The following is a 15,879-nucleotide window of genomic DNA, read 5'->3' on the forward strand; positions in this document are numbered from 1 at the left end:
CCCCCCCTCTCTCACACACACAAACCCCCCCTCTCTCTCTCTCTCTCTCTCTCTCTCTCTCTCTCTCTCTCTCTCTCACACACACAATTTGAGTCAGAAACAAACAGTATCAATGAGAGTATCAATAATACACCTGAGTGAAGTCTAGTAAAAAATAAATACATTTAAAAAAAAGTTAATCGCGAGTTAAAAAAAATAGTGGCGTTTTGTGCGTTAATACCGCGTTAACTTTGATAGCCTTAGTAATAATAATACATATATATATATATTCTGTGACAGACTCTGGGGTGTTATGAGCTGTCACCAGATTGGAACTAACAAAACACACACGGCACAAGGTAGAAGCACATTTAACAGCAGTTTTATTACTGTTTAGGGGAAAAGGAGAGGTTAGGGTAATCGTCAGCCAGTCCGTTATACAAGAGAATCGTCGTGTTACGTTAGCGGGGGCCGGTACACATAGAGCGGTTCTCATACGGGCGGCTGATCCGGGAGAAGAGACGTCAGACAAGCAGGGGTCGATACACATGCGGGTTCTCAGATGGCCGGGGGTTACTGCACACAGCAGGGTCCTCCTTCCAAAAGCAGATAAACAGCGCATTGGTCACACAGACAATAATCTCTCATTTTCTCTTCTCTTTACTCACGTCCTCTCCTTTCATATGGTTTCGCCTCAGCTACTCCAATGCTTCTCTGTCTCCATTTTGTATGCTACTTTGATTGACAGGTGATTGCGCTCACCTGTCTCGGGCGAGTCTGGCACATGTGCGCTGCATCTGTGCTGATGCGCTCTGCACGTGCGGGAGTCTCTCCGGAACCCCTAATATGAGCATATGCCCTAGTACCTTGGCCGACACATAGCAGCCGTCCACTACCACGCCAGCCGGTCTGCCACAATATATACACACGTATATACAGCATTATTATACATGCTATCATACAGAGTTATATGGGTTATATGCAGATGTATAAGTAGGTATATAGGAGGATTATATGCAGACAGATATGCAGTTAGCCTCTGGTATGTGTGCCATTCGCGTTAGCCATGCTTCTAGGCCTCTTTTCTTTTGGAAAGAATGATAAAAAAAAAAGAATACATTTACTAAGGTTGGCAGTCGACTACGGCTCCTTTCGACCGATTAGTCGACTATTCGACTAATAGGGGTCAGCCCTAATACAGAGTATATGGGTAGACTATAGTGATGTGGGGGTAGTAAGATTACTATGATTACAGTAGGGCAGTTGTAGACAGTGAAAGCACTAGGTAGGTATAAATTGAGTATAAGCAACAGAGGCTTGCAGTGTTGAACCGAGCCTTTATTTTTGGTGGGGCTGTAAAAAAAACTACTCCATTTATTTATTTAGATTTATTTTGCCTTTTGGGAAACGCTGCTGTGGGTATTCGGACCGTGTAAGCGTGTTGATGTGATAATGTCCTGAGCTCCTTGCTAACAGAGCATGTCACCTTGTGTGTATACTGCACCTGTGTATACTGTTTACTCTTTATGTCCTCGTATAATATATAGCTTACTCATAGCCTAGGATATTATTCAGATTCTAAGTGTTTTAGTACCCATATTTATTGTAACATATAATATAACTGATGGATGGGGCATACATACCCTCATCTGCACCTTTGATTACACTGTTTAATGTCTTGTATTCAGAGTTAATTATATTGTTTACACTGTTTATCTTTATTATAATTGTATTGCCTATGTTTATGTTGTTCTACTATTAGCCTGCCCATCCCCTCTCCCCTCCCCCATGCTGCTATGACACCCAAAGTTCCCCAAGGGGATCAATAAAGGAATATTGTATCTTATGTCTCTCGCTCTTTAGCAGAATGCCAGCTGATGAAGACAGAGAGACCCAGGCCCAACACATTTGTTATCCGGTGCCTACAATGGACCACGGTTATTGAACGCACCTTCCACGTCGACAGCAACGAGGAGAGGTGAGAGACGTGCAACAAGGCCACATGTCATCTGTCCAGTTCCAAAGGTTTGGAGTCACGGATCGGACAATTTTTCGTATATTATCAATTAGGCCTATTTGTTAATTCTAAATGGCTCTCATAATGGGGGTGTGTCTGAATAATTAATGAAAGAGTTGTCTTTCAGAGTCTGGTCTTTCAGAGTCTGGTACCTTCCAGTCCAAACTTTATAAAAACATAAAGGTTGTTATGTGTGTACCGGTAAAAACAGCGTCATTATCCAAAATGGCCGTCCACTTAATAATATTCTGATGCTAGAGTCGGGACACGGGTCAGAACCGAAATTTGTCATTTGACGGAGCGCTTGTCAAATTACGCCATGAGCTAACTGACGAGAGCGTCCCACGCACGGGCGTAAGAGAGGAAAAGAGACTAGTTATTTTGTATGTTACAAGAGACTTGTAAGTTTAAGTCAAGCACTTTCATATGTTATGTTTAAGTTTAAGTCAAGCACTTTCATATATGTTATGTTGTCTGTTTAACTCATTCAGTGCCAGCTATTAAGACGGGGCCTGTGTTGTAGCAATGCCATGCTTTAAAAGATAGGAGTGTGTCACCTTGTTTGTAGAGCTATAACTATATTCTACAGATAGCTCCTGATATCAATGTCTTATAACACTGATTCGATGCATATTCGAGCTGAGGGCATGTTGAATGTGATCAATAGGGTCCAGCTGCAGCTCGGGAGAATCCTGGCCGTAGCTGGAGGCTACTCGAGTACACAGACAGTGGAGCTGTTTGCAGATAGCGAGCATTTTGACTTGTTGCGTGGTGGCGATGTCTCCCAGATAATACAACTACAAGTTTGATTATATAATATATATATATTTTATTAAAAAATCGATCGGTATCGGCCGATATGGCTCAAGACGATCGGTGATCGGTATCGGTTTCAAAAAACGTGATCGGGGCATCCCTATTGTAGTCTTTTAGTCTTATTAACTAAAATATTTTAACAAAATAAAAAGCATCAGCACTATTGGATAACGGAGTCATGTTTGCTATGTATTTCTTTCTTTAGGGGAGTAGGGCATTTGTTTCACAGTTTTACCATGATGTTTTATAGATGGCTAGGTTAAACACAGGTTTTTGTTTTTAAGAGGGGGGTTTGATTTGATTTGATTGACGTTTATTTCAAATATGCAACACAACAAACAAACATCAAGTACAGATATAGCCTTAACACTTTGAGTGCCAGCGACGAGATTTCTCGTTAGTTCATGCCAACCGTTGAGTGCCAACCGACGAGAAATCTCGTTTTTAATAGTTTTTTTTTTTTATTATCGATTTCCATAAATTTTTCATCAATCTAGCCTCCCGTTACCAGTGGGGATCTGTCTGAGCTCGAACAGGGAAAATACCGCCCCCTATCGTCTCTCCGGATGGTATTGCACCCCCCATTGGATTGGACTGAATGAAACGCATGGGGAAAAAAAGAGTCCGGATTCCACATTTTACTTGTCAGGCATGTAAGCCTATTGCAGTCATCGCCCACCATCAGAACAGCGGAGAATATGTCTTTCGACCACCAATTTTTTTTATTAGCGATTTAAATTCATATTTCATCAATCAAGCCTCACGCTAGTGCTGCAGACTCTCTCTGAGCTCCATTGGGAAAATACCGCCCCCTATTGTCTCTCCCTGTGTAACTGCACCCCATTGGATTAGACTGATGGGGGGGGGGGGTCCAGCCTCCTCATTTAACTTTTCCGTCAAGCCATCTGAAGAGACCGAAGTGATCGCCGAGCCGCAAAAAACGTGGAATACATATTTACAGTACCCAACGTTGAATCAATAAACGCGATCGATATTTGGAATGGTGATCAGGAATTGGAATAATCTTTTTGGAGAACATCTGATCTGAGGTAAGGAATCTATTTTACCAGTATTGGGATAATCAGAGCTGTTTTCACCTATATATCAACGTGTCCCATTATGTGTGGCTGTGAGTGTACGTGCTGATCAGGAAATAAGATTTTTCAGCCCGCTTCTATAACGTGCATAAGTACTAGGGGTGGGACGATACATCGATCCAGATCGATATATCGATGTAATTATCAACAATCGAATCGGATCGATGCGATGTAATAAGATCGATTCATATCGATACTCTTATTTTGAAAGTCCTGTGGCGAGTCTCATATCCGCCCAAGAACAACAGCAGTAGCTCCGTGTGTGTAGATGTTACAGCATAGCATTCTCCCTTTCTGTGTGTGTGTGTGTGCGCGCGTCTTTGGAAAGACCAGATGAGGTCAGAGGAGTTTGATGTTTAAATGTTATTTAAACATAAACAATATAAGGTAATACATAATAAATGTAGGCCTATACATGATCATGCAACATCAACAAATTGTTGTAGGAACGGTTTGGGAGAGGGAGGTTGTGAGTTTTGAGTTCCAAAAAATGTAGCTTAAAGTTTAAAGCTCAATATATAAAAACGTGGCACTTTACAGTGAACAGGAGGTCTATTTCTATTAAAAACAATAGATCGTTTTTCCTTTAAATGTCTGGAAGAGCTCAAAAATACAAATGTCAAATGATATTTTCATTACCTTTTTTTTGTTGATCTAAATGTTACTGATTGTGTTAAATGGGCATATGATATCATCTCATATCGATCGCAGGCACCGGAATCTAATCGTATCGTATTGTATCGTGAGAGACTTTGTGATATCGGCAAATATCGTATCGTTGTCCAAAGAATCGATATCGTATCGTATCATGATGAAACTGGTGATTCCCACCCCTAATAAGTACACATATACTATCGATAATCTAGCGTTTATTTGAAAAAGATTCATAAATAGGCCAAAAAATTACAGCGTGTTTTGTGTATTACAGTAAAGCGCGATTCCTGCAGAATCTTTTTTTTCCTGAAAGTTTAAAAAAACTAGCGTTTTTCAAAATGGTATAAAACGGAAATGAACCGATTTAAAAAAATAATAATAATTAAATTTAAAAAAAAAGAAATCCGTTTCGACAATGTTGACTGCAAACAAGTCATTGATAAGCGACGGTCGTATTAGACACATAGCCATAATTTAAGATATAGTTTATGCGTTCACAAATGTGAGCGCTCTGTCATTGAATAGAGCGTTGGCACTCAACGGGGTATATAGGACTGTAGGGCTGCAACGATTAGTCGACATAATCGACGACGTCAATCATAAAAACTCGTTGACGCCGAATGTTTGCGTCGATGCGTCGTATTAAAAAAAACATTTAAAAGAAATACGATTTTTTTGTTTTAATTTTTTTTTGCCACTACCTATCTTTGTGAAAGTGGCTTCTCAGCTCTGGTCCAGCTGAAGACAAAGCAGAGGAACAGATTGGACATTGAGCATGACCTCAGTTGCTTTGTCTACCATCACCCCAGACTTTGAGACTCTTGTCAGGAGCAAACAACATCCCCAGTTATCTCATTAGTTCCCTGGGATGTTAAGCTAAGAAGTCTGCTAAGAAGGATATATTATTTATTATTATTATTTTATTTCATTGTGTTTTTAGCCCTAGTTGCACTTTTGTTGCATTATTGATCGCCATCTGGTAGATCGATATGTCCATTGGCTGATGCTATATTCCTTTACTGAATTCGGCGTCGCAATAACTATTCCAGGCGATCGGTTGAAGCCATAGCTTCAGGCTAACAGAAAAATTTACCCGGAATGAAAAAAAAGTGACACCAGGCCTGAAACAAGGATTACTCCATTCTCGAGACAGCGCCACCACCAGGATCTGGCCGGTAATGCACTTTTCCGAATCCCAAAGGCATTTTCCAGCCAACATACAGCTCTGTGACATTGAGTAGGATATTAAAATGGAATAAAAGCAAAAACGAGTCAATAACGTATATATACGTGGTTGGCCCTTTAACACATTGGGTGCCATGCAGTATGCCCATCTTTACCACTCTGCCAGTGCTGTAACCCTATGGAGCGGCTCACCTTCTTTGCAAGGCTGCACAATTTTGGGAAATAATGTAATTGCGATTTTTCTGACAGATATTGCGATTGCGATTATAATATATATTTTTTAAGCAGCCCCACAGAGGTTTATTGTAAAATGCGTCTTGCAACTGGCCTACGCGGTGGGTCTTTTCAGGACACCGAGCCTGAAAATGTTTTTTTTTACCTGGGAATCGATACCGGTACCGAACGATACCTTTTTTTCTGTACTTTACTCTCCCTCTCTGAAGTCTAAACTTCACAACAACACAATCTAAAACCCTGTACCTCCCTCTCCCAAACCGATCTTGTATCTCAATGGGACTTCCTGGTTAAATAAATAACAAAATAAATGCGATTTAATTTTTTTTGCGATTTCGATTTAAAATCGATTAATCGTGCAGCCCTATGCAGGGCTATAACTTTTTAAATATTATAGCTATATCGACATTACTATGGCCCATTCAACATCGGGTATCTATCGTTCCGGATGTGGGAACGTTATATTTTTTCATTCATACATTGTCGTGTTAGTACCGTCGAGAATATAAGTGTTTTTAGACTGTATAGCAGTAATTCCTAGAACGCGCGTTACAGGCCCAGACGCGTATTATACGTTATCGATTGGCGTTTCGTCCCTATACACGCTATATTAAAATTTTCAAATGCATATGATCGCTATACATTATGCTCCATCATGCGTGAAGGAAAGGGGGGTCGTTTATGATTCCTTCATTGTCACTAACGGCTTTCTTTAGTAAGACACCATACGTTGATCGGACAGATTGCAATGAAATAAATGGACAATCGAGCTGGAAATAACGTTAGATTCCTCTTACCTCTGGCCGATGCGTCTGGAGAAAAGAAATTCCTATTATTTTTTTTATTATCTTTCCCCCCCCTCCTTTTTCCCGATTTTTCTCCCATCCCACTGTTAGTCGTTATGCCAATTCCCAACCCCCTTCCTGGTTGTTGCGCACTCCCCCCTACTGTTGGTCCGGGAGGCCGGAGACTGTCACATGCTTTCCTCCGACGCATGTGCAGCCAGCCTGGCAGCGCAGATTCTCACCGGGAGAGTGTAACGTGTGGAAGGTCACACTACCTCCCTCCAGATCCTACCCTCGCTGTGCAGGCGCCCCGACCGAACTGTAGGGATCGCTGTCCACAACGCCCAGGACCCACCCATCAGCTTTCCCACCGCTAACACTGCCTATTGTGTTAGTATGAACGACCAGCCAAGCTGATAGCAACACCGAGAGCTGGACTCGAACCCAGCGTCTCCAGCGTTGATGGCGAGTGCCTTGCCCACTACACCACCTAGCCGCCCAAATTCCAATTATTTGACGTCGATCTGCTAGATCCATTTTCCGTTTGTATGACGCAATAAACGGCGAAAGCATATTGATTCTTGCGTCTCGAAAGCGATCCGATGCACTCGAGGTGTGTATATTGATCCACGTAACAACATATCTCTGGCGGAGCTTTTTCCCCGATGCACCGAGCTCCACTTCCGGTTTAGAGTGGAGTGTAACTCGCCCGAAATCCACCAGCCGGCGGTATTGAGGTGTTGCAATATCAGACAGGGTCCAGCTGGCTCCCGGAGGCTTCCTGGATGAATTATGAATGCCAATAGCGAATAAAAGAAATAACGATCATAACAACGAGTTTACTCGTTGGCACTCAGCGCATGGCGGCCAATAACGAGTATACTCGTTATTGGCAATTAATGTGTTAAGCATGGAGCCCAATAACGTATATAGCTCAAAAATAAAAACGCCAATTGATATTTCTGTTGCCTTTTTTGAGTTGATCTAAATGTGACTGATTGTGTTAAATGGGCATATAATATCGTCTCATATCGATAGCAGGCACCTGAATCGAATCGTATCGTATCGTGGCAGACTTTGTGATATCGGCAAATATCGTATCGTTGTCCAAAGAGTCGATATCGTATCGTGAGGAAACTGGTGATTCCCACCCTTACTGGGCAGCTCCCAGGTTGTATTTGTAACTGTGTGAAAACTGAAGGTGAAGCTGGGCGTTGCTGAAAAAGAGCATCCGTACTCAGTGAACCTACCCTGGGTAAATAAAGGTACAAAATAAATGCTGACAGTGACGCGTTAACCCCTGAAACAGACTGTGTCGGCGACTACCGCAGAGCGGTGAACAGATAATGTTACATGCTCTGCCGGTTTGACTAGTATTTTTATGATTGACCAGAAGTGCTGAGTCCAATGTAGTCTGGTGAGCGCATGGCGGCCAATAACGAGTATACTCGTTATTGGCAATTAATGTGTTAAGCATGGAGCCCAATAACGTATATAGCTCAAAAATAAAAACGCCAATTGATATTTCTGTTGCCTTTTTTGAGTTGATCTAAATGTGACTGATTGTGTTAAATGGGCATATAATATCGTCTCATATCGATCGCAGGCACCTGAATCTAATCATATCGTATCGTGGCAGACTTTGTGATATCGGCAAATATCGTATCGTTGTCCAAAGAGTCGATATCGTATCGTGAGGAAACTGGTGATTCCCACCCTTACTGGGCAGCTCCCAGGTTGTATTTGTAACTGTGTGAAAACTGAAGGTGAAGCTGGGCGTTGCTGAAAAAGAGCATCCGTACTCAGTGAACCTACCCTGGGTAAATAAAGGTACAAAATAAATGCTGACAGTGACGCGTTAACCCCTGAAACAGACTGTGTCGGCGACTACCGCAGAGCGGTGAACAGATAATGTTACATGCTCTGCCGGTTTGACTAGTATTTTTATGATTGACCAGAAGTGCTGAGTCCAATGTAGTCTGGTGAGCGCATGGCGGCCAATAACGAGTATACTCGTTATTGGCAATTAATGTGTTAAGCATGGAGCCCAATAACGTATATAGCTCAAAAATAAAAACGCCAATTGATATTTCTGTTGCCTTTTTTGAGTTGATCTAAATGTGACTGATTGTGTTAAATGGGCATATAATATCGTCTCATATCGATCGCAGGCACCTGAATCGAATCGTATCGTATCGTGGCAGACTTTGTGATATCGGCAAATATCGTATCGTTGTCCAAAGAGTCGATATCGTATCGTGGGGAAACTGGTGATTCCCACCCTTACTGGGCAGCTCCCAGGTTGTATTTGTAACTGTGTGAAAACTGAAGGTGAAGCTGGGCGTTGCTGAAAAAGAGCATCCGTACTCAGTGAACCTACCCTGGGTAAATAAAGGTACAAAATAAATGCTGACAGTGACGCGTTAACCCCTGAAACAGACTGTGTCGGCGACTACCGCAGAGCGGTGAACAGATAATGTTACATGCTCTGCCGGTTTGACTAGTATTTTTATGATTGACCAGAAGTGCTGAGTCCAATGTAGTCTGGTGAAAACGCACCTTATCATCCATAAGTGTGATAGTTTTGTCCTTCATAATAATCTCCCATAGTTCGCTCGCCATTGCCAAGGCAGTTTGGAGGCTAGTGGCTACTACTGTGGCCAGTGAGTGAGCACCCCCCCCCCCCCCCCCCCACAGGAAACTAGCCCAGTAAAAAAAATCGGGATTCGATCATCATTTCAATTCTAATTATGTTAGGGTTACCATCACTACCAGGCAGGATCACACACAAGGTCGGGCGGACTGTTTAGTATGATAATAATAAAAAAAAAAAAAACATTGCCAGTTAACGCATGGGCGTTTTTGGCAGTCAATGAGTTAAAGAGAAGCCGAGAAATGTTCTTGAGACTATGTAATTCTCTTGTGCTCCAACTTGTATCCATGTTAGGCTCTTGAGACTATGCAATGTTCTTGTGCTCCAACTTGTATCCATGTTAGACTTTTGAGACTATGCAATGTTCTTGTGCTCCAACTTGTATCCATGTTAGGCTTTTGAGACTATGCAATGTTCTTGTGCTCCAACTTGTATCCATGTTAGGCTTTTGAGACTATGCAATGTTCTTGTGCTCCAACTTGTTGTATCCATTGCCAGCTTCCAGTATTATAGACGTGATTAGTGTTATTCACGCTTAACTCCATGCATACCTCACCCACACTCCTACGTCACCTTTGCCAAGCACTCAGTCACAGCAGATAATCCTCTGCAACACTAAATTTGTTTACTACACTAGATTTTACTTGGAACATCAGTGCTGCATCCCTGCGATAACTGTGTAAACAAGAATAAATAAATAAAATATATATACAATCATTCATTCATTCAGTTAGTAAAAAGGACTTCAGACAAATATGACAATACAAATACATAGAGACCATAATTCACAAGTAGATAAACTAATTTCAAAAGCTTCATATTGCACCTGACCCTAATTAAATTACCGGTACAACAGATTAATTTAAGATAAATAAACATTTGTTTTCTTCTTAACACAATCTGCGCCAAGAACGAGTTAACTCGTTTTTGCCCGCCATGCGTTCAGCGCCAACAACGAGTTAACTCGTTTTTGGGATCGTTGTTTATTTTATTCGCTACATCTATTCATAGATATACGAGGGCCACTTCATGTATGCACGAGGAGATATAATAATGATAATCTAGCGATGATTTCAGGATGATTAGATAATCAGCCGAAAAATTACAAGGTGATAACTGGATTACACTAAAATGCCCTTTTCTCGTCTTTTCCTGGAATTACTCAGAATCACTCAAACTATACTCATATTCAAAACGTTATAAAACGGAATTGTACAGATGAAAAAACGATCTGTTTTTTGCATGTTGACCAGAAGCAACTCACTGACAGTCGACGGCGTTATTAGATCCATAGCTATAATATAAAATATAGTTTTAGGACTCGCAAGTTTGGCATTCTAAAACTATATCCGGGTCATTGACGGATAAGACTTTTCAATAGGCCAATTTTAAAATACAAAAAATAAGGATATATTTGGCCATTTTTCCATTGGCCAACATTTGGAATGTAGTGTATACATGCATTTATGGAAAAAACATTAAGAGATTTTAGTGTTTTTAAAGTTGAATTAATAGGACATGGCCTTAATAAAAGTCATTTGGGGCGACCGTAATTTATCTCAAAATTAATATATTTCCTTAACATTACTAATATTTTAACGGGTATCAGTAATTAAATATACATCTTAAGAAAGACAGGCTTGTGTGCCCTTTAATTTTTTGTAAACCATGATTTCACAAGTTTATTCTATAATGGCAGTGTCTCCCTCGTAATGCAGTTACAATACCCATATTTGCTCTAAAACCCATAAAACTGATTTAAAATGTGTACAGATAGTATCCACTTAAGCATAGTATACCAGTGATTAATATTTGAGCCAAAACTTATGGATATTCTATTTTGAATTTAGTACAGTTATTGACAATCATTGGTTACCCCGCATAACAAATGGTCGCCCCAAATGATGAGAGTAGTTAAAAGTCTATTTAAAATGTTACACAATGCAGTTCAGACAAAAGAAAACTGAACAATGTTTTTATTACAATATTTTCAAGTGGTCAACAAAAATATTCTTCAATTCATTCAAATATCACAAAAGTAAAACATGTTAACATGCGAGGGCCCACATGTGGGCCCTCTTGAGGAAGATTTTCCCACCTGCACTTTGGCGACCTCTACCGGCTCGGGTGTGCATATATTTTAATACAATATATATCGAATTAAAGCCCTATTTGTTGCCTGTCGATAGCCATTTCAGGTGACACAATCCGTTCAGCGGTTCTCGAGTTACATGCCGATATGTGAGGTGTGCGCCGAAGTACACAGTGTTGTACAAATACAACACAGACTCCCGGGGCTCTAGCTCCGTCAATCATTTGGCACGGTAGGTTACAAGCTTCGTAAGGAACATTCAAATATTACAAATGTTAAAAACATTAAACATTCAAAAAGTTTAAGTGCAATACACATTACATGCTTCAGGAACTTGAACATTTCACAAATGTCCATTTTCATGTCCTCATATCATCATTGGTTTTGTCAATGTATGAGAGCGAGAAGGTGGGTTAAGTAGCATCACTTTTGTGATGGTAGTCACATTGGACAGGGATTAACAATTTAAGTCAATAATAAAAGGTAAACAGAGTTGTATGTATGGAATAAAAATTAAACACCAACAAAGTTCTATAGTCAATAAACAATAACCACCAACATAGTTGCATGGATGAAATCAACGCTAAACAACTACAACACAGTTGTATCAGTTCCTTTTAGGGATGGCACGATACCACTTATTCATGTCCGATACTGATATCACAGCCTTGAGTATCTGCCAATACCGATACCCATCCGATACTCCCTTAAAAAACAAAAACCTGTGTTTAACCTAGCCATCTATAAAACATCAAAAACTCCCCTAAAGGAAGAAATACATACCACACATGACTCAGTTATGCAATAGTGCTGCTGCTTTTTATTTTGTTCAAATTATTTAGTTAATACGTTAATAAGACTACAGCGATTTCATGACGGCTTCCTGTCCTCACGTCTAAAACGTCTGTTTACCGGTACAATGCGTGGAGAGTTTCCAATCATTGGTAAACAAACATAGTGCTGAAAATATACACTTTGACTGCTGTTTTGATAGGGTTAGGGTCTTTACTCTTGGCTACATTTGAAAAAGAAACACAACATTGTACCTATTTGAGATAGCCGTGTCAGAGATAATGACTGTTTGGCAACATGAAGTGAGGCTAAGCGTCGGAAACCTACATTTTCAACAACAGAAAGGGGCTGGTCGTCCACCACAATAAATGTGGTTATTTTCTCGGTTTTCTTTAGCTTTGCTTTGTTACTGTCTGCAGAGTTTCTCTCGCTTCTGAATGGTTTCCAGCTATGTTAGCTGCTGCGACAAAACTTTTCCTCTTGGCATTCGTTGCACTGAACTCTGCATACTCCCTTTCCATGATTAATCTGCAAGTGTTGTGTGGTGTTGAAGTTTCCAGTGTTGCTGCCACCCCTAGAAATACTTGCGTCGCAGATATTACACTTGGCTGTGTCGTGTTATTCCACAAGTATACCCTCTGTATTTGTTTGTGCGTGTCTTCATTCTGTTAGCTCCACCATACAGGTCCGTTATTATCCGCTCTTAGTCTACTCTGCCCTGCGTCCTGTCTGTGACCCCAGTACGGTGGCCTGTACTCTGTGTCGTATTAATGCACACACATTAGCATAACACCACAGGCTGTTTTGCCTTTTTCTTCTTTGAGCTTAAAATAACTCCACACAGCTGACATGATCGCGGCATGCTGCTAACAAGTTGACTTACGTTTAGCTAATGCTAACTGTAACTGAGGGGTACAATTCCCTGACTGTATTGATAAGTATGGTATCATTAAACCACTACCGCTTTATGTACTTTAATTACTGGCCATACAGTACATGATATATGAATATGATGAACACTTCCCACAATGAACCGGTTCCGGTCAAAGTTGTCTTTAAGTATTTATTGCAGCAAAAGGTACATAATACTTCTCTATTATACTTTGAATGCACTTGTAAGGCAAAGGAATGTGCGTAGGCAAATCAATAATGAATGTCCATTCTCTGGTTACGCAGGAGGTAATTATACAACCTGAATCTTAGGGAATCATATCTATGGTACACTAGTAATATATAGCGGGAGATACTGGAAGGGTCCCCCCGGTTGTAAGCCAGCAGGGGTAGAGGATCTGTCGGTAGTAGAGAGTCTGGTCAACGATGACTAAGGAGACATCAAGTACAGGAGACGGTGCAATAGCCTCTTGATCCACAGACGAATACAGCTGTTCTCCGTAGACTGTAGCTCCACAGTGAAGAAAGCTAGCCGGCCTCAGGCTCTCTGAGGCGCCGACTCGACTTGGCTCCTCACAGGGTAAATCCAACACGTGTAGGCGTCGGCGATTCTCCGCTCCATAAATCACAGGACCAAAACAAATATAATCCAGCCGCAAAGGGCTATGTAGTCGTCGGGTAGATTAATCCAGTGTACATGTCCACACGGTTCTCGTCTAGGTCTCCTCGGGTGAAAGCGCCATGAAAGCAGCCCAGCCTGGATAAGCACTCTAGCTGGTACGAGGAAGCGTTGGTGATGCTGGTCACTGTAGAACTTTAGCCGCACGATACACTATACACAAATAGACTATTACTGACTTAATAGAAATATGTCGCACTCGACGGTATAGCGCCAAACTCTGACAATTCAGTTATTAATTCGCACGTGGTCTCAATGCTCTATTTTGGGGCCAAACAGGCCATACTTCACCGCACGGAGTATCGTGGGTGAGGCTTCAACTTATTGGGTAACTCTAAGACTAAGTGCTTCTGTATTCACCTGCGCCATATTTATATGCACGGCGAACAAACTAGTGCCAACCTCATTTCTGTCTCGTAGCCCTGGGCAAGGCCGGGCATGTTCAGACATGTCTTGACGGTGACTTTGAACCTGACTCCAGAGGCATGGCTCTGGCGCCTGTGGACCGCTGTCCAATAGGAGAATGAAATATTATGGTCTGTACTAGGCTAAAGGGACATTCCGTGTATATGTACAAGGAATATACAAGGGATATCAAACGATATACAAATACTATGCAATATATATCAATCAATAAATATATATATTCGGTTTAATCTGATCCTTTGTAACACTAACGTTGTTGTCACGCTACTACTGTTCACGTGATGGCATGCTTTACGGCCTGTATCGGATCGGCCGATATCCAATCCTGTGAATTTGGCCAGTATCGGACCAATACATTTATATTATCTCATGGTAAACTGCAGGCATTTCAAATTGAGGTACATGTGCATGTTTTAACAAATCAGGCAACCTGAACATCTAGAATAAGAAGCACACCAAAAAACAAAACACTGATATTTTTTACATTTAGTTAAATTATTAACGTTCGGTTATGACATCATACGGTGACATCATGAATGTTCCAGAACGTTCGATCATGACATCATACTGTGACATCAGAAATGTTCTAGAACAGGGGTGCCTAACCTTTTTTGAACCAAGATCTACTTTTTAATTTACCACCTAGCCGAGAGCTACCAGCCAAAATTGTATAATTGTAAGCCGTCATTTTGGATGCTTTATAAAAGCAGCATAATGAACACAAATCTGTCAGTGCCGAGTCCGACCTCATCTTAAATAACAAACAGCATTGCTTGTTGTAGTTAACAAGGAGAGGCAGAGTTGATTTAGCAAAAAAAAAAAAAAATTTAATAATCAAATTTTATTAATCAAGATCTACTTGAAATCAGCCCGCGATCTACCTGTCGATCGCGATCGACTGGTTGGGCACCACTGTTCTAGAACGTTCGGTCATGACATCATACTGTGACATCACAAATGTTCCAGAACGTTCGATCATGACATACTGTGACATCACAAATGTTCTAGAATGTTCTATTATGACAAATAAGCCGGTTCAATGACTATCTAAATCCAATCAATATTATTCCTAATGCCGTTTCAATGTAAGGTTATAAAAATAAACATATAAACATTCATACAATACAATATAGCTTTGGCTCCTACAGTCAACATTCCCCAAAGATATATCAAACACGAAAACAAACTTTGATCAGATTATAATGGAGATGTTGCACAGTGCAATCCACTGAACATTTATTGTTGAAATATGTCACTGTTGATCATGAGCTGGATATATAACCTATGGTTTCAAGGGATGTTAAACCTACTGTAGAATCAAAGTAAATGTTAGTGATTCAAATCCTCATTTAGAGGTAGGGGATCCACCACAGCTTGCCCTGCTGCTCTTCTCTACTTCTACACCAGCCAGAACTGGTGGAGTGTTTTCCATGGATGGTGGTGTCAGGTCCAGCATCGCCTTTTCCATCTTTTTCCTTCTCCTTGTAACCTCTGGATGCAGCCTTCTCCCTCTCCGATAGCTCATCTGACTTCACATGGAATCTTGCCCTGTTGTTTTCTTCTCGCTGAAACAATAGTG

General features: G+C 40.9%; 1 protein-coding gene across 2 annotated transcripts in view; it reads left to right on the forward strand.

Annotated features, from left to right (window-relative positions):
- The window catches only part of akt2 (v-akt murine thymoma viral oncogene homolog 2), a 134,438-nt gene that overhangs the window by 80,649 nt on the left and 37,910 nt on the right, over positions 1–15,879 (forward strand). Inside the window, exon 4 of one of the 2 annotated variants that reach the window (XM_084324349.1) lies at positions 1,843–1,957. In XM_084324349.1, coding sequence (XP_084180475.1) covers positions 1,843–1,957 — 115 coding nt within the window. The remainder of the gene's footprint in view (positions 1–1,842; positions 1,958–15,879) is intronic. The other variant, XM_084324350.1, reaches the window with a different exon arrangement.

This window comes from Notolepis coatsorum (assembly GCF_963971535.1).
Source record: "Notolepis coatsorum genome assembly, chromosome: 1".
NCBI classification, from domain to species: Eukaryota; Metazoa; Chordata; class Actinopteri; order Aulopiformes; family Paralepididae; genus Notolepis; species Notolepis coatsorum.